The sequence below is a fragment of the Sinocyclocheilus grahami genome, unplaced genomic scaffold (assembly GCF_001515645.1).
Source record: "Sinocyclocheilus grahami isolate Dianchi unplaced genomic scaffold, SAMN03320097.WGS_v1.1 scaffold134.1, whole genome shotgun sequence".
NCBI classification, from domain to species: domain Eukaryota; kingdom Metazoa; phylum Chordata; class Actinopteri; order Cypriniformes; family Cyprinidae; genus Sinocyclocheilus; species Sinocyclocheilus grahami.
The window spans coordinates 3,154,955-3,179,903 of NW_015505313.1; the positions used below are offsets into that span (position 1 = coordinate 3,154,955).

General features: G+C 38.9%; 1 protein-coding gene across 1 annotated transcript in view; it reads left to right on the forward strand.

Annotated features, from left to right (window-relative positions):
- Positions 1–24,646, forward strand: part of LOC107590942 (protein GREB1-like) — a 30,307-nt gene extending 5,661 nt beyond the window's left edge. The window contains exons 2-32 of the mRNA XM_016279902.1: positions 410–569; positions 808–912; positions 1,051–1,227; positions 4,684–4,866; positions 6,785–6,907; positions 7,268–7,399; positions 8,739–8,861; positions 11,094–11,216; positions 11,581–11,766; positions 12,987–13,115; positions 13,200–13,301; positions 14,064–14,192; positions 14,277–14,378; positions 14,475–14,677; positions 14,985–15,089; positions 15,531–15,667; positions 15,776–16,124; positions 16,242–16,357; positions 17,531–17,736; positions 18,640–19,115; positions 19,197–19,299; positions 19,988–20,143; positions 20,254–20,393; positions 20,549–20,710; positions 20,866–21,070; positions 21,159–21,321; positions 21,788–22,009; positions 22,095–22,230; positions 22,344–22,544; positions 23,295–23,433; positions 23,952–24,646. Coding sequence (XP_016135388.1) covers positions 413–569; positions 808–912; positions 1,051–1,227; positions 4,684–4,866; positions 6,785–6,907; positions 7,268–7,399; positions 8,739–8,861; positions 11,094–11,216; positions 11,581–11,766; positions 12,987–13,115; positions 13,200–13,301; positions 14,064–14,192; positions 14,277–14,378; positions 14,475–14,677; positions 14,985–15,089; positions 15,531–15,667; positions 15,776–16,124; positions 16,242–16,357; positions 17,531–17,736; positions 18,640–19,115; positions 19,197–19,299; positions 19,988–20,143; positions 20,254–20,393; positions 20,549–20,710; positions 20,866–21,070; positions 21,159–21,321; positions 21,788–22,009; positions 22,095–22,230; positions 22,344–22,544; positions 23,295–23,433; positions 23,952–24,115 — 5,154 coding nt within the window. The 5' untranslated portion in view covers positions 410–412 and the 3' untranslated portion in view covers positions 24,116–24,646. The remainder of the gene's footprint in view (positions 1–409; positions 570–807; positions 913–1,050; positions 1,228–4,683; positions 4,867–6,784; positions 6,908–7,267; positions 7,400–8,738; positions 8,862–11,093; positions 11,217–11,580; positions 11,767–12,986; positions 13,116–13,199; positions 13,302–14,063; positions 14,193–14,276; positions 14,379–14,474; positions 14,678–14,984; positions 15,090–15,530; positions 15,668–15,775; positions 16,125–16,241; positions 16,358–17,530; positions 17,737–18,639; positions 19,116–19,196; positions 19,300–19,987; positions 20,144–20,253; positions 20,394–20,548; positions 20,711–20,865; positions 21,071–21,158; positions 21,322–21,787; positions 22,010–22,094; positions 22,231–22,343; positions 22,545–23,294; positions 23,434–23,951) is intronic.
- Positions 24,647–24,949: the final 303 nt, after the last annotated feature.

Here is a 24,949-nt window from a genome sequence, read left to right on the forward strand (position 1 = left end):
CGTGTTCTCTCTCTCTCTCTCTCTCTCTCTCTCTCTCTCTCTCTCTCTCTCTCAGTCTGGGTCAGGACGCCCTGACATTGGATCATGGTGACTTTATGAGGTTGCAAATTGGACACCCTACAAAAATCCGCGATTTTTTCTTCCTCTCGGGAAACTGGAAACTCTTGTAAATGATTTGAGCTCGGTCTTGTTCTGTGGTAATCATATTTACTGACCACGGAGAGAGAGGTTGATTGTCTGATGAGTCACTGACATCAAATCAGCTTATATGAGCTGACTTCAGGCTCCACAGTCAGAGTGGCACACTTTGTGTGCAATCAAAATCACCTCCTCAAATAAGCTCTACTACACAAGTAATTCACATGTCCTTTTTCATTTTTCATAACAAATTATCTTCATTTTATTAAAGGTCATGGGGAATTCATATACAGGACACCTTCAGAGCACACGGTTTGAGGAGGTGCTGCACAACTCCATAGAGGCGTCACTGCGCTCCAATACAGTGGTGCCCAGACCTGTGTTCTCTCAGCTGTACCTGGAAGCAGAGCAAAGGTCTTATTCTCATGATGGTGAGCTTTTACTCTGCCTTCTGTGGTATCACACCTTGTGTAATGAATTACTTTTTTTGTTTTAAGTATCTTATATGTCCCCTAACCAGACATGTGGTGACAGCATCAAGTCATGCAAGCTCTTCCATGTTTAAATTTTTTAATTTAAATTTGTATTTATTTTATTATTTATTTTAATAGGCCTATATTATTATTATTATTATTTTATGTTTTTTTAATTTTAAATAATTATTTACAGGTCGAGGGGATGAGGATGACGATGAAGAGGATGGCTCAGATTCAAACAGCCCTCCGATCCCATATCAGATGAAGCCTCCACCAGACGGATGCTGTACTACAGATGGTGAGATCAGATGAGCCATATGTAACAACAGATAAATATTGACTATTTTAGCTGCAAGTCAGTACATTTATAGCCAGACTATGTGATTCAGTACGGTCATAAAGTCCGTACAAACTGATACAAACTTGTGCATTTCAGGGTTCTGTCAGGCAGGCAAAGACCTTCGGCTCTCATCCATGGCCACCGAGTCTTTGGAAGTCCCTCCTGGGTTTCTACTCATCGGAGCGAAATCTCCCAGCGTGCCTGATCACATTCTGGTGTGTGCGGTGGACCTGCGCTTTCTCCCCGATGAATGTGGACGTAATGCACTTTTAGGTAAGACACACTGAACCTGATGCACCAGTATTTTAATTCCCTGCATTGCAAAAAAAAAAGAGCCAGACTGAGAAAGAGAGGTATAAAATGGCAAAGCTCTGATTTGGGTCAGGGTACCCCAACCTCGAGAGACCACATTTCCATTAGTCAGAGAGACATTTGTGGGTCTATAATTTGGGTTTCTATGACCCTCATATAAGCAGCTTGATAGAAAGACAGTTAGAGAAAAAACACATAGCATGGCATTGCTAGATTGTTGCCAGGCAGTTGCTAGGGTATTCTGCATAGTTGCTAGGTGGTTAATAGGGTGTTCTAGACAGTTACAAAGGCATATCTAGAGGGTTGTTAGATTGTTTTAGGTGTTTTTATAGAGTGTTCGAGGTGGTTGCTAAGGCATTGCTAGATGGTTGTTAAGGTGTTCTAGGTAGTTGCTAGACAGAGTTACTAGATAGACAGACATTAGGTGGTTGGTGGGTTGTTCTGGGCGGTTACTAAATAGTTGTTACTAGTGTTGTTAAAAATATAGATTTTTCATTACTTAATGATACTGGAACATCTCAAACAGTTTCAGTACTCTTTATTCACAGTATCGATACACTGATATCTGCCGCAATCTCTCTGACAGCCAGTTCATGCACACTGCAAATGCACACCGAACACATACCAAAAATGGTATCGAATATCAATATTTTTCAAGGTATCGTTATCGTATCAAAGTTCCAGAAATTCTAGTATCATGACAACATTAGTTGTTACAATGTTCTAAGTCAGGGGTGCCCAATCCTGCTCCTGGCGATCGACTGTCCTGCAAAATTCAGCTCCAACCCTAATCAAACACACCTAAAGCAACTAATTATGGTCTTCAGGACCACTTGAAAATTAAAGGCAGGTGTGTTTAATTAGAGTTGGAGCTGAACTTTGCAGGACAGTCGATCGCCAGGAGCAGGATTGGGCACCCCTGTTCTAAGTGGTTGTTAGAGTGTTGTTGTTGGTTTGCTAGACAGAGAGTAATCGAAAGAAGAACAGACAAACTGATATGTTTGTTGCTATGCAGTTTCTAGATCATTCAAAGTGGTTTCTAGGCAGTGTATAGAGACAGAGCAACATGCTGCATAATCTGAAAACCACGCCCACCAGGGGGTAAAACAATCCAACGCTCTCCATTGACTTTGTATTGCGGGAAGCTGCCTCCTTGTCATTTCTGACTTATAATAAAAAACAGAGCAATGTCTAAAAGTTCCTACAGTGGGGAATATATTTATTTGCTCCCCTGCTGATTTAGTAAGTTTGCCCACTTTCAAAGAACTGAAGGGTCTGTAATTTTTATGGTAGGTTTATTTTACCGTATAGAGACCGAATACCAACCAAAAAATCCAGAAAAAACATATTATATAAAGGTTAGAAATTGATTTGCATTTCAGTGAGTGAAATAAGTATTTGATCCCCAAGCAAAACATGACTTAGTACTTGGTGCAGAAACCCTTGTTGGCAAGCACAGAAGTAAGACGTTTTTTGTAGTTGGTCACCAGGTTTGCACACATCTCAGGAGGGATTTTGATCCACCCCTCTTTACAGCTCCTCTCTAAATCCTTAAGGTTTCTTGGCTGTCGTTTGGCAACTCGTTTCAGCTCCCTCCACAGATTTTTCTATAGGATTGAGGTCTGGAGACTGGCTAGGCCACTCCATGACCTTAATGTGCTTCTTCTTGAGCCACTCCTTTGTTGCCTTGGCGGTATGTTTCAGGTCATTGTCATGCTGGAAGACAATGCTGTGTTCTGGCTGAGGGAAGGAGGTTCTCGTCCAAGATTTTACAGTACATGGCCCCGTCCATTTGCCCCTCAATGCAGTGAAATCATCCTGTACCCTTAGCAGAAAAACAGCCCCAAATCATAATGTTTCCACCTCCGTGCTTGACTGTAGGGAAGGTGTTCTTGGGGTCATAGTCAGCATTTCTCTCCCTCCGAACACGGCGAGTCGAGTTAATGCCAAAGAGCTAAATTTTGGTCTCATCTGACTACAGCCCTTTCTCCCAAGCCTTCTCTGAATCATTTAGATGTTCTCTGGCAAACTTTAAACAGGCCTGTACATGTGCCTTCTTGAGCAGGGGGACCTTGCGGGCGCTGCAGGATTTCAGTCCATTGCAGCGTAGTGTTTTCCAATGTTTTGCTTGGTGACTGTGGTCCCAACTGCCTTAAGATCATTAACAAGCTCCTCCCATGTTGTTCGGGGCTGATCCCTCACCTTTCTCATGATCATCCTTTCCCCATGAGGCAAGATCTTGCAACTAACCTTTCTAACCTTTTATATAATGTGTTATTTTTTTGGTTGATATTCTGTCTCTATCCGTTAAAATAAACCTACCATAAAAATTACAGACCCTTCATTTCTTTTTAAGTGGGCAAACTTACAAAATCAGCAGGGGATCAAATAAATATTTTCCCCACTGTATGTGACAAGGTGTACAGTAAACAAGCTAAAAAACCCAGAACTACGTTTTTATAAGCTGTCAACCCAAAAGACGAGCGTTTAAGGACACAAATAGTTGTAGATGTTGGGGTATTTCACGTTTTTTATTTCAAAAGCCATGTAAAAATATTTTCTCCACAAATGTGGAAAACGGCAATAACGGCATTTACCTGTTGTCTGCAGAGTTGTGTTCTTTTCTCAGCCTCGATGATAACAGTACAAGTTGTCATAGGAGATTTAGTCAAATTTTCATGCTCTTTCAATCGTGTAAATTGTGCGTTTACATTCCATCTCCGTTATTACGAAACCCACGACACACAACAAAAACCGATCTGATCACTATGTCCTCCATTCACCGGTTGTTGACGTTTATTAATGCCATGCATAAAGACGTCCCTGTGGGGCACTTCAGAGTTCCTGCTGCCAGTGTGAATGCAACCAGGAAAATGGCACGAGGGAGAAATTGGTTCTCTAGGAATGAACGTGCTGGCTAGTTCCTAGAACTACGCGGTGCGAAAGCCTCTTTTGGCTGCAATATCATAGAAATATACAGAGCTACTGCAGAAACAGAAGTTCAAAGACAACATTCTAAAGATGGCTCCGGGCTTGATTCTCTGGTGCATAAGGTGTATTGCAACAAAAAAAGAGCAAGAGATCTAGAGAGAGAGGTAGAAATGGAAAAAAGCCCTAAGCACAGGGCCAGTTCCAGGGTCAGGGTACCCTAACCTCGTGGGACCACATTTTCATTTGTCAGAGAGACATTTTAAGCTCTTTAATTTGGGATTCTATGGACCACAATTCAGCTCAGCACCCTTGCCCCTGAGGATGGCTTGTGGCTATGGAAACAGAGCACTCAGCTGGTTACTGTCTGTACTATGTCTCTATTTTAGAGAACTGTTCTTGGTCTTCAAGGAATGTAGACAACATCTGGGCACACAAAGACATACATAAAAGAAAGCAGATATTCACCTGATGTCTTGTCTGTTGTAGGTTTCTCAGGGAACTGCATGGGCTGTGGAGAGAAGGGCTTCCGCTACTTCACTGAGTTTGCCAATCACATCAACCTGAAGCTCACCACACAGCCTAAGAAGCAGAAGCACTTAAAGTACCACCTGCTCAGAAATGCACAGGGCATTCTGGTCAAGGGACCACCAATCTGCTGGAAAGGAATGGGTAAGATCGCACTAGGCTTGCCGCGATAGACGGTGCTGACGGTGATACCGGTGTTAAGCCACAACACTGGTTACGTCACTTGCCCACCACGTCACCAACCCCAACCGTCGTTTAGATTTTTATAGTAATAAAAATCATTTAGTTCAGTAAAAGAACATACACTACAATTAAAAACTGAATGTGACTGCTCAATGGAGCGTGCCGAACAACAGTTGCATCACAGATCAGATTTCGTTTCTCCAGTGAGGAGAGTGAGTCGAGCTGACTTACAAGAAGAGTGAGGTGAGACAGACAAAACAATCGTGGATGATTTAGTTTCGAAACGAGATGCAAAAGCGCCTGTTTGGCAATATTTTGGATTTTGAAAAGTCTGTTGACTTTTGCCGTTTATCTAAGGTGATTTTGGAAGATTTTTTTTAAACATTCGTTTCTTATTTAATTGGTTCCACATTATTTGCTGATTTTTACTTTATTTGAACTTTGTGTCATTTACTTATTTGATTTGACATCAAGGTGTATGCCTTGCCTCCAAGCTAAATGTTCTATGTTTCTTATTTATTTGGTTATATATTATACGTTTACTTATTTCCAGTTTTGTATAGGCTACCTATTTAAACTTTATGTAAGTTATTTGTTATTTTATATTAGGCATAGCCTGCCCTATAGCATGGTGTATTTTTATTTGTTTTGTTAATAAAAGTTCTATGTTTTATATATAGGTTAAAGTGAGTTTGACGTTGTATTTTGTTGTTGCATTCAAGCAATTGACCTCGAACCAACTATTTAAAAGCGAAGGAAAACGAAGAAAAGGGGGAAAATTCAAACGAACTAAAAACGAACAATTGCTTTACTCTGAATTGCCGCTATTTGAAAGTGAAAGTAAAATGCGCACGCCGCTTTTACAAGCTATTTAAAAGCGAAGGAAAACGAAGAAAAGGGGGAAAATTCAAACGAACTAAAAACGAACAATTGCTTTACTCTGAATTGCCGCTATTTGAAAGTGAAAGTAAAATGCGCACGCCGCTTTTACAAGCTATTTAAAAGCGAAGGAAAACGAAGAAAAGGGGGAAAATTCAAACGAACTAAAAACGAACAATTGCTTTACTCTGAATTGCCGCTATTTGAAAGTGAAAGTAAAATGCGCACGCCGCTTTTACAAGCTATTTAAAAGCGAAGGAAATCAAGGAAAAGAGGGAACACCCCCGCCCGCGGTGATACTGATATTACCAGTGTTGTCACACGTCGATTAACCGGTGGGAAAACTTCCTCACCGTCACAACCCTAGATCGCACAGGAATTTTTTGTCAATAAAGATACCATTCTACATTTCATGTGAATGGGCATCCTACTTTACAAGCGTATATCATCAGCAATGCTTTGGTGATGGAATATTGACAACTAGCGACTAACAGGAAGGTTAACTTGACCCTGTTCAGCATCCTGGGTCAGCCTGACCCATTCAGCAGTTCTTGCCTTCTTAGACTGACAGTCCAGATGGCCAGCACACTTACTTTAGCTCACTGCTACCATGGAGACGTGTCAACATTAGGCAGAAGAGCTTTGGCAGAGTATGCTCATATTTAGAGAGCACTACATGCTCCACAAAAGAAAATGCTTCCAAATGATGAACAATCAAAATAACAGCCAAGTCAGAATCCACTTAAAGTGAGCATTTAAAGTGAAAGGCGACATAACTGCAGCATATGTTTTTAATTAACTAATATTGTTCAACTTATCTTGATAGTTATTATATCATGGTGTAATGTGGCTCCCAAGTGTGATATTCTTTAATGTCAGTCTATTTTTTTCAACCTATTTAATTTGCCAGGCAAAAATAGCAGACTATTAAGTGTTCAGTGTTTATGCTAAGGATTGTTTTACTGTGGTTTATGGATTTTTTTCCTCATGTTATGTGCAGACAGCCGAATGAGACATGCAGTCTGCAATGCAGCTGCTGGACCTGAGGAACAATCAGGACATGGACCCACTGACCTGCTTCCCAATTCAGGACACGCGGCCTTAAACACAATTAACCACGCAGGTAGGAAACACACAGTGTGTTAAGAATGGGTGGCAAAGACATTAACCGTCTATCTCAGGGGTGGCGAACGTCGGTCCTGGAGAGCCGCAGCCCTGCAGAGTTTTGCTTCAACCCTAATCAAACACACCTGAACAAGCTAATCAAGGTCTGAATGGTTTCTAGGAAGCTACAGGCAGGTGAGTTTTAATTAGGGTTGGAGCTGAACGCTGCAGGGCTGCGGCTCTCCAGGACCGGAGTTCGCCACCGCTGGTCTATCTTGTTATTAAATTCAGAATGTCCGATGATTATTCACTTTTTTTCAAGTATAGAATCTCTTTTGTATTTAAACTGATATATGATTATCCTGTCCCCATCATACAGATCTAAACACCCATCTCCATATATCTGAGGGTTCCCCTCCCTTAACCAATGGCAGTCATGTTCCTGGACCCCAGCAGCCTCCAGCACAGCCTGGAATAGTGGCCAATGGTCCTGGAAGGCCCACAGTAATAGGTAATCCTGCCCTCCAGCAGTCACTAAGAGCTTTCACACCGCGTAGTTCTAGGAACTAGCCAGCAGTGTCGTTCCCAGAGAACCAATTTCTTCCTTGGGCCGTTTTCCAGGAACCCTGAAGCTGCCTGCCACAACGTTTTTATTTGTGGCATTTACAAACATCAACAACCGGTGAATGGAGGACGCCGTGTTCAGAGCTGTTTTTGTTGTGTGTCATGGGTTTCGTAGTAGTGGAGATTAAATGTAAATGCACAATTTATGCGATTGAAAGAGCATGAAAATCTGACTAAATCTCCTATGACAACCTGTAGTGTTATCATCAAGGCTGAGAAAAGAACACAATGCTGCAGACAACAGGTAAACATGGTTTTCCATGTTCGTGGAGTAAATATTTTTACATGGCTTTTTAAAAATGACGGATAGCCTGTGTTTCGTGCACATTTGGCCAATCAGCGTACACTTATGTCACTGGGTACTAGTTCCAATAGAACTAGTTTTAGACCCTACTCTGAAATAGGAGCTAAATTAGTTCCCCCAACTGGAATTCCTAGAACTAAAACCATTTCTAGTTCCTGCGGTGCGAACACGCCAAAAAGCAAGAATTTCAGCCAAGAGTTCTAGGAACTATGAAAAGGTTCCTCCGGTGCGAAAGTGCCTACTATTCACTCAGTGTTTATATTTCAAGCTTGGATCAGAGAAAAAGGAAACCTCAATTTTACAGGGGCTGTCCCTAAACGAATCCCCCCTCTAGACTTCACACCTCCAGTGAAAGAGAGCATCCCTTTTGAAATGTTTAAATGCTTTAAAAAGAGGCAGCTGTATTGTCTAGGCCCTTTCCTCCTCCTCTTTTGTTGTTGGTGTCTGTCATTATTTAGCATTTGGGGCTGTAAAAGATCCCTCTCTTTTCTTTCAGCACTCTCTGACTATCACCTCCATAAAGTGCTGCTGTAAAGTCTCTTCCCTTCTCTCTCCTGCTCTCTGTCTGCATTGTAAAATGTGAGACTTCCTTCCTGATGCTTTGGTTTTCATTAGGACTTAACACATCTCCCCTTCTTTTCTGTTTCTCTTTGCATATCAAGGGACACATGTGCTCACGTTTACAGTCTGGTTAATGTATAACATAATAATCACTTCCTATGACACCAAAACCTGCTTTTAAAGTGAACTTACATTCTATTGTTTTTGGATTTACAATTACATAAGAAAAAAGAAAAGTTTGGCAGGGTAAACTTTGAGCTTGGTAAAGACTCTAAGTTTTACAATGTTATATAACAGAATGGATGAATGTTCTCTGCAACTTTTCTGTTAATCCTATTGACCAGTTGTGCTACTTTTCAAGGCTCCATGGCAAATTCTGGGCCTCCCAAAAAGAGGCACAAGGGATGGTCCCCAGAATCCTCTGCTCCTACAGAAGTCACCCCCAGACCTGCTCCCACCAGCACAACCAATGGCACTAAGTCAGGTAGACACTCATCTCTCCATTGACGTACAAACCACTGTGCTCATTGTGTTGTGAACGAATCTGTCCTTCTTAATAAGGGTGCACGTAGGATTTAGTGACTTTGGAGGCTTAACCCAGAGTCATGTTGGGGGTTGGAGTGGGGGGGGGGTGATATTTCCTAAAGTTCACTGTAAGAGTATTAAAAGATCAGTGAACAGCAATATTTGGGTTTCATTCAGACACAGTATTTTGGCTTCTACATTTTCAGCATATTATTCACCAGGGATACTGTTAGATATATATTTTTTTTCATTAAATTAGCAATTAGAGCTGATATAGATATGATATAATACATTATGCAGCATTAGGAGGCCTTATGGCTAGAGAAAAAAAAAGCATTTGAGGTTATAACCCGAAACCCCAGGGCTATGTACACCCCTGTATCTGAGTGCCAAAAATATGATGTGATCTGACCACAGCACACGTTCTGCCAGAGTGGTGGTTACAGCGGTGGACAGTAACGGAGTAGTTTTACTTCGTTACTGTACTTAAGTACATTTTTCAAGTATCGGAGTAGTTTTATTTTGAGTAACTTTTACTTTTACTTCACTACATTCCAAAGCATAAGATCGTACTTTTTACTTCACTACATTTCATAAAACACATCGTTACTCCTTATAATATATCACGTGCTCCGAGACGAAGAAGCGGTGTCTGATTCAAGAACGAACTGATTCTTTTCAATGAACCTTTTAAATCGGTTCGCAAATCGCACCAAACGATTCATTCACGAATTAGAATGAACCGATTGCAGCTGTTCTCGAGCCGACAACTCACTGATTCAAATGAACCGTTTAGTGCGAATCTCCAGTGAACTGAATTCAAAGGAACCGAGAGATCTTGTGAGCGCGCGCGCGACTGATGCTGCTAAAAGTAAGTTACTAATGTCGAATTTTAGGATTAATTATTGTATCTGAAAATCATATTTAGGTCACAACTGTCAGTTGTTTGTGAACTAAATCTGCTGTAAAGGGTGATCTGTTTAAGCCCACTGAAATACTTGAATGCATGCACATCAACATCAGTGTCGCTATGTTTTAGGTAAAAAAAACTAAACATTAAAATAACTAATGCACGTTCATCTTCCCCGCTGCCGTAACGTTAACAGTTTTATTAAAATGCTACGCATTTAGCCCTATGTGACGTCTGTTTTTATATTGTTTATCAACAGTATACATTTTTATATTGTTAGAGTAGACAGATATGAATGTTTATTCATAACCATACTGAAAATAAGTAAATATTGTTAGCTGATGCTAACTGTCTAACTAACAAGCTTGCTGATGCTAAGTTGAGGTAATTTTTAGATATAAAGTCCAAATATTTGTATTCAACCACCTAGAGAAAATAAAGAATGTGATGTTCAGAACATGGTAACTACAGTAATTATCAAAGTGGGAAGTGATGCCCTCTGGGGGCATTTGGCCAGGGGTGTTTTTACACCACATCCATGGTTTGAGAAGAAAAAAATCATTATGAAAATATAATTATATTTTCCTTAAAATGTTCTTCCTAACTTCAGGCCTTATTCTCATGTCACATATAACTGTGATGTTCTGCAAAACAACAAGCTTTAAAACACTTTTTTCTTACTTGTGAAAATCAGATGGTCAAATCAGTTTTCTCTCAGGTACACCGCAGTGTAAGCTTCATAGTGAACATTACTACATCACTCTCGTCAACTTGTCCATATCAACAACAAAAATATATCTTGACTCCAAAATAGTGGTTATTTTGGGAAAATCCCAGGTATTTTGAGCAGTAGGATTATAAAAAATATGTGCTAATATACAGTGAGCCTACATAAAATTGCAAAATAAATTAGACACAATTAACCACGCAGGTAGGAAACACACAGTGTGTTAAGAATGGGTGGCAAAGACATTAATAATTAATAAGACTCATCAGGACTTATAATAGCAAGAGGGTTTCAGAGTATTGCATAAGACAGTGGTTCCCAACCTTTTGCCCAACATACTTATTTGTTAATGTCAAATTGATATGAAAAGTGTGCCTCTTGCAAACTTTGACGCACTCCAGGTTAGGAATCACTGAAATAAGAGATGTAGTATTGTGATTGCTTTTGGGGACGGCGGTTATTAAGAATGTGTGTGTGTGTGTGTGTGTTTGCTCTTAGGCTACTTTCTAATATATCGGCTATAATAATGTAAGTGTGGATGTGTTTGTCCTCAGCGGATAGTGGGGCATCTGGGTGTTTGTCTATGGGGTCCTCGCCGCACCTTGCACCTGGGGAGTCTGTCACAGTGCCTGATCACCTGCTCCAGACTTGTGGATTACGACCGGTCATTTTTAAAGGTAAAAACTCAACATTGTTTTGTTTTTGCTTTCTGTTTTTCACCAATGACAAAGATATGTACATTTCAGACTCCTATTTACAATAATGCCAGTTTCTGTAATGAATATTTACAAAATTACATTGCAAAATAAAAATTAATTACACGTTGTGTGCTTTAAATAGTGAAAATGTTTATAGATTTTTAGAAATAACAAAAAAATATATAGGATCAACCTAGACACGTAAACAATTTTTTGTTTTCTGTGGGTTGTATCTGTTTTGTCTACCGTGAAACGTGAAATGTATCCGATAGTGGTTCCCACCACTTTATCTTGGGCCAGCTGTTCAGCTAGACCGTGTTTGTGTGTGTGCTTTTGTCTGTAGGACACGGGACACTGCCACATTTGTGTGGGAACCTCGGGGATGTGCTGGTGAGTGGCCTGCTGCAGAAATGCTATCGCAATTCCCAGAACCTCCCACGAGTCTACGAGCAGTACGGCACCGCTCCTATGCAGCCCATCTCCACAGAGATGCTCATCCTGCTGACTGTCTACTATCTAGTGCAGCTTGGTGAGAACAATAGTATTTCATGCACCTTCCACACAGTCTGTTTAAGCCCAACAGTAAACATTTTGATGCCAGAGACCTCGATTATGATGAGTCCCTTCTTAAAATATAAAGGCAGCTATATTTCCATGTAAAAAAGATCAATTTGTACTGTTTGAGCAAAATATAAAGCACAATATCATAAAGATGCCCTTTTGTCACAGTGCACTTAAACAAAAGCACTTGATTAAAATATTATATAATATTAACTTTTTAAACTTTGCTTTATGCACATTAATTCCTTGCATCAGTGTTGTTAAATATTAGATGAAAAATGTTCCTGTTTTATTTGAGTTAGTTGCCAAGGCAACAAAGTTTTTTGCTGTACTAAAATGACAAACTAAAACTGAAATAAATATAAATTAAAGCTAAACAGAAATAGAAAAAATGCTCAAAATTACTAAAACTAAACTACAACAAACTAAATGAAAAAAACTGAAAATATGCAAATAAAAGCTAATTCAAAATGAAAAACATCCTATAATATTATATAAATAATAATAAAATATCACTGGCTTAAAGTTAAAAACGACAGCGATCAGAATAATAAAGTAATTGTGATTAATATAATGATTTATTTAGAAAGAAAAGCAAAGCAGTAAAAATATTTAAATTCGGTGTTAAACATTTTCACATTAAACATATTTAAAATCTGACGTTTAACACTTTAACCATAACACTGTTAAAAAAAAACAGATTAATTTGATTAATCTAAAAAATTTCATCTTCATTTGATACAGGAACTATTCGAGACGTTCATGCCAGACTGAGGAGAGAGGTTTTGTAATAATGTAAAATATGTGAAAAATAATGTGTTTTTTGAACAACCGTTAAATGTAAGATTAAAAACTACAGCTGTCAACATAATAAAATTGTGATTAATCTCACCATTTTTTTAAATTATAACAACGCAGTAATAATATAAAAATTTGGTAAATGTGCTAAAAATTATAGCATTATACATATTTCATATCTAAATTATATCACTTTAGCTTTGACAATGCTAAAAAACTTTTTTATTATGATTTATTTACACAAAATATTATACATTTATGGTTTTCAGTCTGTATGGTTTATCTGTATTGCCCATAATTTTAATAACCATATGCAATAATCATGTAGATCTGAAATTAAATTAAACTGAAATGTTATTTTCATTTTACAATATCCACGTTATCACACAGGGAAGCACCAGACTCGTGCTTTAGCTGAGAGTCTTCTCTCTCCCAATGATTGTGTGAGAGAGATTGTCCATGAACTGTCTTCTGGGATGGCAGCAGAGTTGGGATCCTATTTCAGTTCTCTGGGTCCAGGTAAGGCTTCTGGTTTAATACATGGATCTCACTGCTGCAGTTTCCCCATACAGAGTTTAAGTGCATTTCTATACCACTTATCAGATGGAGATGTGGAGGCCTTGCTGGAGAAAGCCAGTCCTGAGAACAATGTCCAGTATTCTAGCATAGAACCATCAGGAGACAGTCCTAAAGCCAAGTGTGCGGGTGAGAATGACTTGTGCTTGAAAGTATCCAAGTATGAAGTTAATGAGATATATACATTGAGCATAGGGTGTGTAAACACTTTGTATTTATGGCATCCAGCGCTTATCTACATTTATCTACTTCTATTTTTATTGCATTTCATATAATAAAAAATACTTAAGAGTGGTTTCCTAGAAATGTTTAAAGCTGCAGTCTGTAACATTTTGTGTTCAAAATTTACTAAATTTATATAATAAATCATCATGTATCATGAACACATTTTCCAAACCGTGTTTTTGGATTGTCCTGAATCACTACAGTACACCTATAATAAGTGTTTATATTCTGACTATTTTAGAGACTACCTTTGCCATAATCTAACACTCGCTTAAAGTTTAGCTTTCAGAAACACTAATAATTTAATAAGACTTAAATGTAAGATTAAAAACTACAGCTGTCAACATAATAAAATTGTGATTAATCTCACCATTTTTTTAAATTATAACAACGCAGTAATAATATAAAAATTTGGTAAATGTGCTAAAAATTATAGCATTAAACATATTTCATATCTAAATTATATCACTTTAGCTTTGACAATGCTAAAAAACTTTTTTATTATGATTTATTTACACAAAATATTATACATTTATGGTTTTCAGTCTGTATGGTTTATCTGTATTGCCCATAATTTTAATAACCATATGCAATAATCATGTAGATCTGAAATTAAATTAAACTGAAATGTTATTTTCATTTTACAATATCCACGTTATCACACAGGGAAGCACCAGACTCGTGCTTTAGCTGAGAGTCTTCTCTCTCCCAATGATTGTGTGAGAGAGATTGTCCATGAACTGTCTTCTGGGATGGCAGCAGAGTTGGGATCCTATTTCAGTTCTCTGGGTCCAGGTAAGGCTTCTGGTTTAATACATGGATCTCACTGCTGCAGTTTCCCCATACAGAGTTTAAGTGCATTTCTATACCACTTATCAGATGGAGATGTGGAGGCCTTGCTGGAGAAAGCCAGTCCTGAGAACAATGTCCAGTATTCTAGCATAGAACCATCAGGAGACAGTCCTAAAGCCAAGTGTGCGGGTGAGAATGACTTGTGCTTGAAAGTATCCAAGTATGAAGTTAATGAGATATATACATTGAGCATAGGGTGTGTAAACACTTTGTATTTATCAATAGAATATTATGTTGAGTGGCACGAGATTCGGCCCATACAGCTTGCCGTGGCTAGGAAGCTGCTCTCGCATGTTTGCGCCATCGCTGATTCCAGCACACAGAACCTGGACCTCGGTTCCTTCGACAAGGTTGAGTTCTTAATCTGCGTTCCACCTTCAGAGGTCACTTTTCATCAAGTCGTCCTTCACCTGTGGAACTCAGGTAGAGTACTGCTACTCAATACCCATGAGACTCTACTGCACCCTTAAACCCCATTCACACCAAGAACGATAACTATAAAGACAACGATATTAACGTCCACACCAGCGAACGATATCGTCTGTTTATTCCAAGCGCACACTCGTCTGCCGCTTTAAATTCTCAAGCTCGGACAGATTGGCTGTCAATTTTATCATTCATCAGCTGGAAAAAATCGTTCTGAAAGTGACTACAACGATATCGTTTCTCTGCGCCTTTATCGTTATAGTTGTGGTGTGGACTCTGCTATTCTTTAATACTGAGAACGATTTTTAGAACTTCCTAATGCTCCACGTGACTTCGTTCCCCTTCACCTTGCAGACTCAGTACACACGAATCAGCCCTTACAATGAAATCCACTGGCCTTCTGGATTCAACAATGTAAGAATACCACATACTACTGACTATTTAAACCAGCTCCTGGAAACTGAAACTTTGAAATCACCCATAGCGGTTAACCATGACTAATGATTTAACATTTTGTCCATCTGTTTTTGAATCACTACAGTACACCTATAATAAGTGTTTATATTCGGACTATTTTAGACTGGTTCGGGTAGGTATCGCTGCGGAGTAACCCGGTACCTGCATGATTTGTCAATGACATAAACAGAGAGAAGTAGCTCCAGCTACAGTGTTCTTCCGCAAGACGCACACAGTTCTGTTTGTTAACCGCTAGAATGCCAAAAGTTACGGACTGCAGCTTTAATGAATCGTTTACATAAATTAGCAAGTTTTAAAAGGCCCATCTCTATTTTGTTAGTTTGTCCAAATAATGGTTTTGGGAAATTGTGAAAATGCAAACTGTTTTTGCATACCTAGGATGTGGATCTTTATCACGAGAAGACAAAGTACTTTGGTGTATCCGAGCTGCTGGAGACGACACGCTCTGGAAGTGGCCTTCCTCTGCTACGATATGACAGTTCATTTGAGAGCATGGCTGCTGCTTTGGAAGATAGGTTTGTTTTCAGTAAATCAGCATTTCTGAAGGATCCCAAACTTTGGCCTTGTTTCTTCTCTTTGTATGATGTTTTAGCAGCTTGACAAATCTCCTCACGTCGTCTCAGGTTCCCAAAACTACACAGTGCAGTGATTCGCACTCACGTGCTGATCCAGCATTACTCTCTGGCCCTGATGGTAACAGCAGGCGGCCAGGCTTTACAGGCTCTGCAGAAGCACATCTCAGTGGAGACGCTGGAGATGGTGCAGTGCCTTCTCAACACATCCCAGCGGTGTCCTAGCCGTCACGGTCACATGCTGCTCCTGAGGATCCCCTCCCCAGCTCTCGCTGCCTTCGCTCACCAGCGCCTCTGCCATGTCCGCAACAGACTCGGCCTTCACAAGCAGTTTGAGGTCATCCTGGGGGATCCATGCTCTGCTCTCACTGTAGGAAAACACTTCTTGGACCAACTGAGGGTATTTAATTTTAATCTATTAGTTTTTTTTATTAAAATAAATTACATTTATTCTTGTGTCCATATTCTTCTTTATATCCCTAAAGCGTAAATCCTTTTGCTTTTTATATGACTCCAGGTATGGCTGAAAATATTGGACCCAGACTGGGCTCCTCGGACATATCTAGAGCTGGAGGCTTTACCTTGTATCCTCATCTTAACCGGCATGGATCCACTTGGAGAGTCTTTACCCAGGTAAAACACTCACAGGAACTAAGTTTTTGATTTGAATAAGCTTGATGCAGAATGCTTGTTAAATTTTAGACAACATTACATGCATCCAGCGCTTATCTACATTTATCTACTTCTATTTTTATTGCATTTCATATAATAAAAAATACTTAAGAGTGGTTTCCTAGAAATGTTTAAAGCTGCAGTCTGTAACTTTTTGTGTTCAAAATTTACTAAATTTATATAATGAATCATCATGTATCATGAACACATTTTCCAAACCGTGTTTTTGGATTGTCCTGAATCACTACAGTACACCTATAATAAGTGTTTATATTCTGACTATTTTAGACTGGTTCGGGTAGGTATCGCTGCGGAGTAGCCCGGTACCTGCATGATTTGTCATAGACATAAACAGAGAGAAGTAGCTCCGGCTACAGTGTTCTTCCGTAAGACGCACGCAGTTCTGTTTATTAACCGCTAGAGTGCCAAAAGTTACGGACTGCAGCTTTAATGAATCGTTTACATAAATTAGCAAGCTTTAAAAGGCCCATTTCTATTTTGTTAGTTTGTCCAAATAATGGTTTTGGGAAATTGTACAGGTCTGCAAGACCTCAGAAAAATAGTTACCTGTGGCAATTTGACTCAAATATTTTATTTTATTTTATTTTTTTATTCATTTTTTTATTTTATTTTTTTTAGAGGTTATTTGACAGAGTTTTATTACATTCAAAATGTCAAGCAAGTTTTTTAGTCTATTTCAATACCACTGTTAACCTATGCATATCTATATGCAATTCTTGAAAAGTCATAGTAATAATAAATTTTTTAATGTTTTTATATAATATTATAAAATATTTATAAATGTCTGTGTAATATACAAAATTGCTCTTATGCAGAGCAATAGTGTATAGTAAAACATGCTTGCAAGCTTTGGTGGTTCAATTTTTTTAAAGTTCAATTTTTAATGGATCATTCAAAACGATTCACAAATTAATATGAATGGTTCATTAGTAAATCAGTCTGAATCCAAATGAATCATTATTCATTTATTTAATAATCACAAATGATTATAGATGGAAAATTCATGGAAATTCTTTGGTCAAATAGAATCTTAGCAAAAGACTAGATTTTAAACCAACAGCTTTACTTTCATGGTTTATACTCAGGCTTACCGTGTTGTTCCTCTGTCCTCAGATCTCTGAAGTACTGTGACCTGCGTGTTATCAGCTGCTGGTCTCTGCAGCGCACCACTCTCGAGCAGGAGCTGGGATTGGCCACGTACCTGCTGAAGACAAAACAAGATGGCCAGCACGGGCCACAGCCACGCTGTGACCTGTCTGAGAGTGACCCTGAAAAACTGAGCAGCACTGACAACGAGGACGAGGAGGTTGTAGTGGATGGTCAGTATTGCAAAACCTGAAAACATGAAGTATTTACTAAACTGAGAATATACCATTTTGTTTTAAATATATATGAAATGAGTGGGTATATGTAAACGCTAAATTGGACGGACTTTGATGTGGTCAAGGCACACCACAACTGCCCCAAACCTTCAGATAGTCAGAGAAAAAGACTATCAAGCTATTAGTCAGCTCAGCCTCATGCCATCTGTGTTTTAACACAGTCTTCAACACAGCTTTTGGGAGGAAGAGGATTCTCTCCCGAGACTCCAGCATCTCCTCGTTATCCTTCAACACCTCATGTAAGGAAGTAAGAGGAAATGGAGATTAACCACCTCAATGTCTGCATGTTCACATAGGTAGAACTGTTTCATCCTTTGGAGACATTTCCAAAAACCCAAACCACAATGAATCAATAAATATCAGAATCCGTAATTGTTTAAAATTGACTTTAAATTCAAATTAAGGATAACTTTCAACCAGCTTTGTATTGTTTCATTGCCTGTACAGTAGTATATGTAAATGAACTATGTATGTTCTTTCTCCACGTTACCTGCCCCAGATGAGCATGTTTATTTGTCGGCAGAAGTTGTCCTTTAATTGTAACACTGGGTTGTTTGCTAAAATCATGCCTAACAAAAGTGCTTGTAATTCTTGGAGCAAATGTAAGTTGTAGCATCATTCTTTCAATTTCAAACCAATGTTTTCTGTTTATAACTGATATACTGATTAAATAAAACTGATATCCTGAGTGGAATGCCTAAATTTGCTTTGTGAAACACGTCTGTTTTGGGATTTGGGACAGCTTTTTTTTCGGAAAGATTCCTGAAATTGGTGAATTCAAAGGTCTTACACACTTACATACTTCTCTCGCACTGACCTTATCTCTCTGGTGGTCTATAGTAAACAACGATCTCCCTAAACTGGGTAACCAGGCCTCCCCAGCTGGCTCTCAGCACCCTCAGTCTGACTGGACTCCTTTGGATCCAGACAAGCAGCCCAACCAGAGGCGGCAGTCCAAATCCACCTCATCCAGCTCCTCGTCCACACGGGCCTCACCTCTACGGCAGAGCTGCTCCTGGGCACGCAATCTCAGCCGCCCACCTGTGGTGCTGCTCCCTAAAACCGTCTACGACCTCATCACCACAGTGGATTCCAGTGGCCTGCCCAAGTCCACTTCCTTCCTCCCACACTCTTCGGTAGAGTGGGTCAGCTCCTTTAGACCTCTCCTCAGCAAAATGATGACCTGCACCGAGCAGTCGCTGTACTATCGCCAGTGGACAGTCCCCAAACCCCACCACATGGACAGCAGTAACCGAGCTGAAGGACGCACCGATAACTTCCACCCACGAAAGCTGCTGCTAAGTGGGCCACCACAGGTAAACGAGCATCTGAAACACTGGATGCTACTGTCAGTATTTGGCTGGTGGGTTAAAATGAAATTTGTTGTGTGTGTACAGGTGGGGAAGACTGGGGCATATCTGCAGTTTCTGGGTATTCTCTCTCGCATGCTGATCAGGCTGATGGAGGTGGACATCTATGATGAGGAGGACATCAACTGCAGTAAGTATTATACCACAAATGTTGTAATATGATGTCATATGTTAACACTTTAGTTTAGGCACCAATTCTTACTGCTAGATAGTTGCTTATTAGCATGCATTTTACTAGCACATTGGCTGTTTATTAGTTCTTATAAAGCACATATTAATGCCTTATTCTGCATGACCTTATTCAGTTTAGATCCCTTAATCCTACCCCATACCTAAACTACCTTATTATTAATAAGCAGCAAATTAGGAATTTGTTGAGCCAAACGTTGTAGTTAATAGTGACAGCTGGTCCCCAAACTAAAGTGTTAGCTGATATATAATACGTCTAAAATGTAAAAATATTCAGTCCATTAAATTGACTGCATGTATCGATCTTCTGTTGGTCACATGTCTTCACGTGATACAAATTCACAGGTCAGAGTTTACCAAACTTGAACTTTGGAATTCAGCGAAATTCGTGTGAGCTTGACTTTACTGTCTTCCCGTTTCCTTTGCACATTTGCATACATATGAATGGAAGCTAATGGAGCAAAAAGTGTAGTGATCAGCCCTTTAGAAATCACATTATTAGTTTGGGAATCAATTTAATTGCACTGTAGAGTCTTGATTCGCTGAAAAGAACCGACTCATAAGATATGTTCAGGAATCATGCTACACAAGTGCTGTATCAGCGAAATGATTAATACTTTTTTCTCCAGATTGCGAGAAAGATTTGGTGCGATATCATCAGCCCATTGCATTGTGGCCCAATACAGACACTGTACAAGGGATGCCCTTTGATTACACCATCCATGATCCTAAATACAAGGACATCAGCACTGTCTACTCGCCAGACTTCACTCCAAATTCAAATGGTGAGACCATCAAGATTATCACATATGGTTTAGTTGAGCCCTACTATAGTTCTGGCTATTTTAATAGGCTAGTATCATTGAAATTGTTTGTTTTTTCTTTAATGCTTTAGATGGAAACTCCAGAAGGCAGGAAGATGTGTATCTACACAGGCGAACGGCACGGATAAAACTCTCTAAATATGCAGCTTACAACACATACCATCATTGTGAGCAGTGTCACCAGTATATGGGTTTCAATCCACAGTATCAGGTGAGCCCTAATACAGTTTATTACACAGCGCTCTTGAATACTTGAATCTGACTGGACAATGGTAGCATTGAGATTCTGATCCATAGACTAATCTATATTATTATGTGTGTGTTTTGGTCTGCCTGTATTTTGGGACGTTGATTATCTGTTATTAGCTGTACGAGTCCACCCTGCATGCCTTTACCTTCTCTCATCTTCTACTGGGAGAGGAAATCCAGCTCTACTTCATCATTCCCAAATCCAAGGAGCATCACTTCTCCTTCAGCCAATCAGGAGGCCAGTTGGAGAGCATGAGACTGCCCCTCACTTCCGACTGGGTACAAACCAGCAGTCAACTAGTAGAGGCCAAATGTGCCATGAGTACATGATGGCAATTATATGTTAACTTATTAGTTTCAATATACAGCTAATGTCTTCTAAAAGGGTTTATTTTACTAAGCTTGACAACTGAAGCTAGATTTGATGTTTGCAGAATCCTGATGCCATCAAAAGCCCAATATTCACGCCCACCACTGGTCGCCATGAGCACGGCTTGTTTAATCTGTATCATGCAATGGAAGGAGCCACCCACCTGCACATTCTAGTGATTAAAGAGTATGAGATGGCCGTCTACAAGAAATACTGGCCCAACCATATAATGCTTGTCCTACCCACTATCTTCAATGGAGCTGGAATAGGTAACCATCAGGAGATTATCATATTGATCTATTGATGTTGATGTCAGTGAGGACTTTAATAAAGTAGCCTTCTCTCCCACGTACTCAGGAGCAGCTCATTTTCTGATTAAAGAGCTGTCTTATCATAACCTGGAGTTAGAGCGGAGCCGGAGAGTGGAGCATGGCAGTCGGCCACAAGACGTCTGGCCCTTCATCGTCCTCGCAGACGATTCTTGTGTAATGTGGAACAGTGTTGATGTTGATCCAAAAAGGTGCTTAATTTTGTGATTTAATTTATTTACACTTTTGTTTTCAAATTATTGATATATTTACTTTTATTTATTTTTATTTGATTTATTTTTTAGCTAAAAATTAATTTTTGTGAGTATTATTATTATTATTATTAACTACAGTTTTTAACTACATCTTCTAAAAAGGTGCCAATCTAAAAAGGTGCGTTGACACTTAAATTAAAATAAAACAAATTATTTAAAATGTTTTTTTTAGCTAGAAATTACTCCTTTGTGAGTATAATTTCTATTATTATGAATATTATTATTTATACATTAAAAAAACTAAATTAACTACAAAATTAAAAATAAACTGAAAAATAAATGTATCCGTTCATCATAAAAGACTGACATTGGTCAGGAAATATAGGAACAGAATTTTAATATTGGTCCATCACTGTTTGTTTTTGACCTTCTGTTTTAAGTAATGTATTTCTCTGTTTTTCAGCGGTACTGCAGGGACAGAAAGAAATGTGTCCTTGAAACAGGTTCTTCAGCACATGGAGTCTATTCCAGATATTACTCAATATGGCTTATGCGGGTTGAGGAAGTGGTCCAGTCGTGGAGATGGGGCCGGACGGCAAAAAGAGCCCTTCTCGCGTGGACACCTACATGACTTCCTGCTACTTAATGTGGACCTCACACAGAATGTGCAGTACAACCAGAACCGGTGAGTTTTTAGAAAGACCAGCTACTTTGGTTGTTTTTTCCTCCATTATTGTCCAAATATTCACATCTCACTCTCTCCACAATAGTTTCACATGTGATGATGTGGACTTCAACCTGCGTGCCCACAGTGCAGGCCTCCTCATCTGCAGGTTTAACAACTTCAGCGTGATGAAGAAGCAGATCGCCATTGGTGGATATGGGACCTTCATCATCAAGACTAAGGCAAGTTTCTAACCAACGTCCAAAACGGTATTGATGTTTTACTCTATAGATCTGTAAAAACAATCATATTCCATGCAACTACTAAAATAATGGTTCTTGTGAATTCTCCACAGGTGACCGATGTCCCCACCACAATCCAGCCTACTCAGTACATCTGTGCTCCAGACAGCAAGCACCTGTTCCTGGCCACACCAGCTCAGCTACTGCTGGAGAAATACCTCCAGCACACCAGCCATCGCCTCTTCCCCCTCAGCGCCCAAAACTACAGCCACCCAGTCCTCTCTGTCGACTGCTACCTGAACCTCGGCCCAGAGGTACTTCAACAGACTATTAATACCTTAAAAAATTCCATAGTAGACTGATGTAGGGCTGGACAATTAATTGAAATAAAACTGAAATCTGAATATTACTTTGCTATTATCAAATTGCAAATGCTGCCATTTAATTAAATAGATGCATTGCGTGTTTCAGAGAATCACAAAACTCCATCTCTGCATGTGCTGGTATGGATGGCTTGTAATGTGCATTTGGGAAAGCAATGTGGCAAATAAACCCACTGTTGTCAACAAAAGTGAAGCCGTTTAAGCAGTTTTCTGCCAAAATAAAAGCTTGTTGGTTTAATGTTTGAAAATGAAGAATTAGGACTATAATTTTTGTTGTTGTATTGTAAAATAAAATGATAACTTTTCTACTTAATTTGTTTGTTTTTTACTGTGAAATATTGCAATAGTAACATTTCTTTTATTTACTATTTTTATTTTGTATTATTATTATTTCATATTGATTTTGGGCTAAATTGTGCAGCCCTACAAACAAGCACTACACACTTGGTAGTTATTGTTTTATTTTTAATTTATGTATTTTTACTTTTTTCTTTTAATTGCATTTGAAATCATAGTCACAGTTTATTTAATTAATTAATGTATTTATTTATTTGTGTGTGTGTGTGTTTTGGGTTTTTAAAGGAACCTTAAAGTGTACCTGTTGTATCGCTACTGTGTGACCTATCCTCCATAGTTTCACATTATTCTAAATAGTTTTTTTGTTGTGTTGTCTGTTCCCAGGTGACTGTTTGTTTTGTCAGCTCCAGACCTCACTCCATTAACTTCAGCACTACTGGTCTGCTCTTCAGTGGCCTCCTCTTATACTTCTGTGATTCCTTTGTGACTCCTGGATTCCTTAAAAAGTTCCAGTTCCTGAAAGGTAAAGACCAGGCAGATAAATAATATATCCATCTATCTGTCTGTCCATTTAACACATGAAAACTTTTTTGCTCCAGGAGCGACTCTGTGTGTGATCTGTCCTAACCGCAGTTCTTTTAATTGCATTTGAAATCATAGTCACAGTTTATTTAATTAATTAATGTATTTATTTATTTGTGTGTGTATGTGTTTTGGGTTTTTAAAGGAACCTTAAAGTGTACCTGTTGTATCGCTACTGTGTGACCTATCCTCCATAGTTTCACATTATTCTAAATAGTTTTTTTGTTGTGTTGTCTGTTCCCAGGTGACTGTTTGTTTTGTCAGCTCCAGACCTCACTCCATTAACTTCAGCACTACTGGTCTGCTCTTCAGTGGCCTCCTCTTATACTTCTGTGATTCCTTTGTGACTCCTGGATTCCTTAAAAAGTTCCAGTTCCTGAAAGGTAAAGACCAGGGAGATAAATAATATATCCATCTATCTGTCTGTCCATTTAACACATGAAAACTTTTTTGCTCCAGGAGCGACTCTGTGTGTGATCTGTCCTAACCGCAGCTCTCTACGTCAGACTGTAGTTCGGCTGGAACTGGAGGAGGAGTGGAGGTTTCGTCTCAGCGATGAGTTTCAGACCGCCAACGCCAAAGAGGACCAGCCTCTCTTTTTCCTCACAGGAAAACACATATGACTCTCAAAACCTGAAGACTCAATCACAGCTGTCCTGTCTGTATATAACATTAGCTCTGTATATAATGCACAGGATGTGCTGTAAATTTACTGCCTGCTTGCTGTTGTTGTTTTTTTCTCTCTCTCTCTTTTTAAGATCATACAAAAAAAATGTCGAAGATTATTTCATTGCATATGGATGCACCATCAAAACCGGATTTACTCACATCTTTGTTTAAAATGTATTTATTTACTGTGACCTTTCTGTTTTTATCTTTCTGTCTTTTATTGTTTGGTCTTTTAATCGTTTTTTCTGTCACAGCCGAATCTTTTAACGTAAGCTTAATGCACAGTTATGAAGTGTTAAAAGAACAGATTGAAGTATTTTGTAGAAAAGAGTATTTTTGTAGCTGTGTTTGGCGTGTTCTGTGATGAGTGTGGATGAGGGCGTTCTGTCATTAAAGTACTTCTGTATCTCTACAGTCTCCGCTGTACCACTGTATGAACACTAGAGGGCAGATCAATCACATTTTTACCGCCTGAAGGACAGTATAAATCTATTCAACAATCTATCTGCTATATATTTTATTAAAGAAAACCTCTTGGTCTCAGTCCATAAAGACATATTTGAAAATTAACTTTTAGTATAAGTAAGTAAGTAAATGTTATTTATATAGCACATTTCAACATAGCAAAGCTATGTAAAATCAAATTAAAAGAGAAAAGGAAACAGAAAAAAATCTAATAAAAAGACAGACAATAACACAACAATCAAATTAAATTAAAATTCTAAGGAGAAATTATACGTTTTCAACCTCGATTTAAAAATGGTAATGGAAGGTGCAAGGCAGCAGTC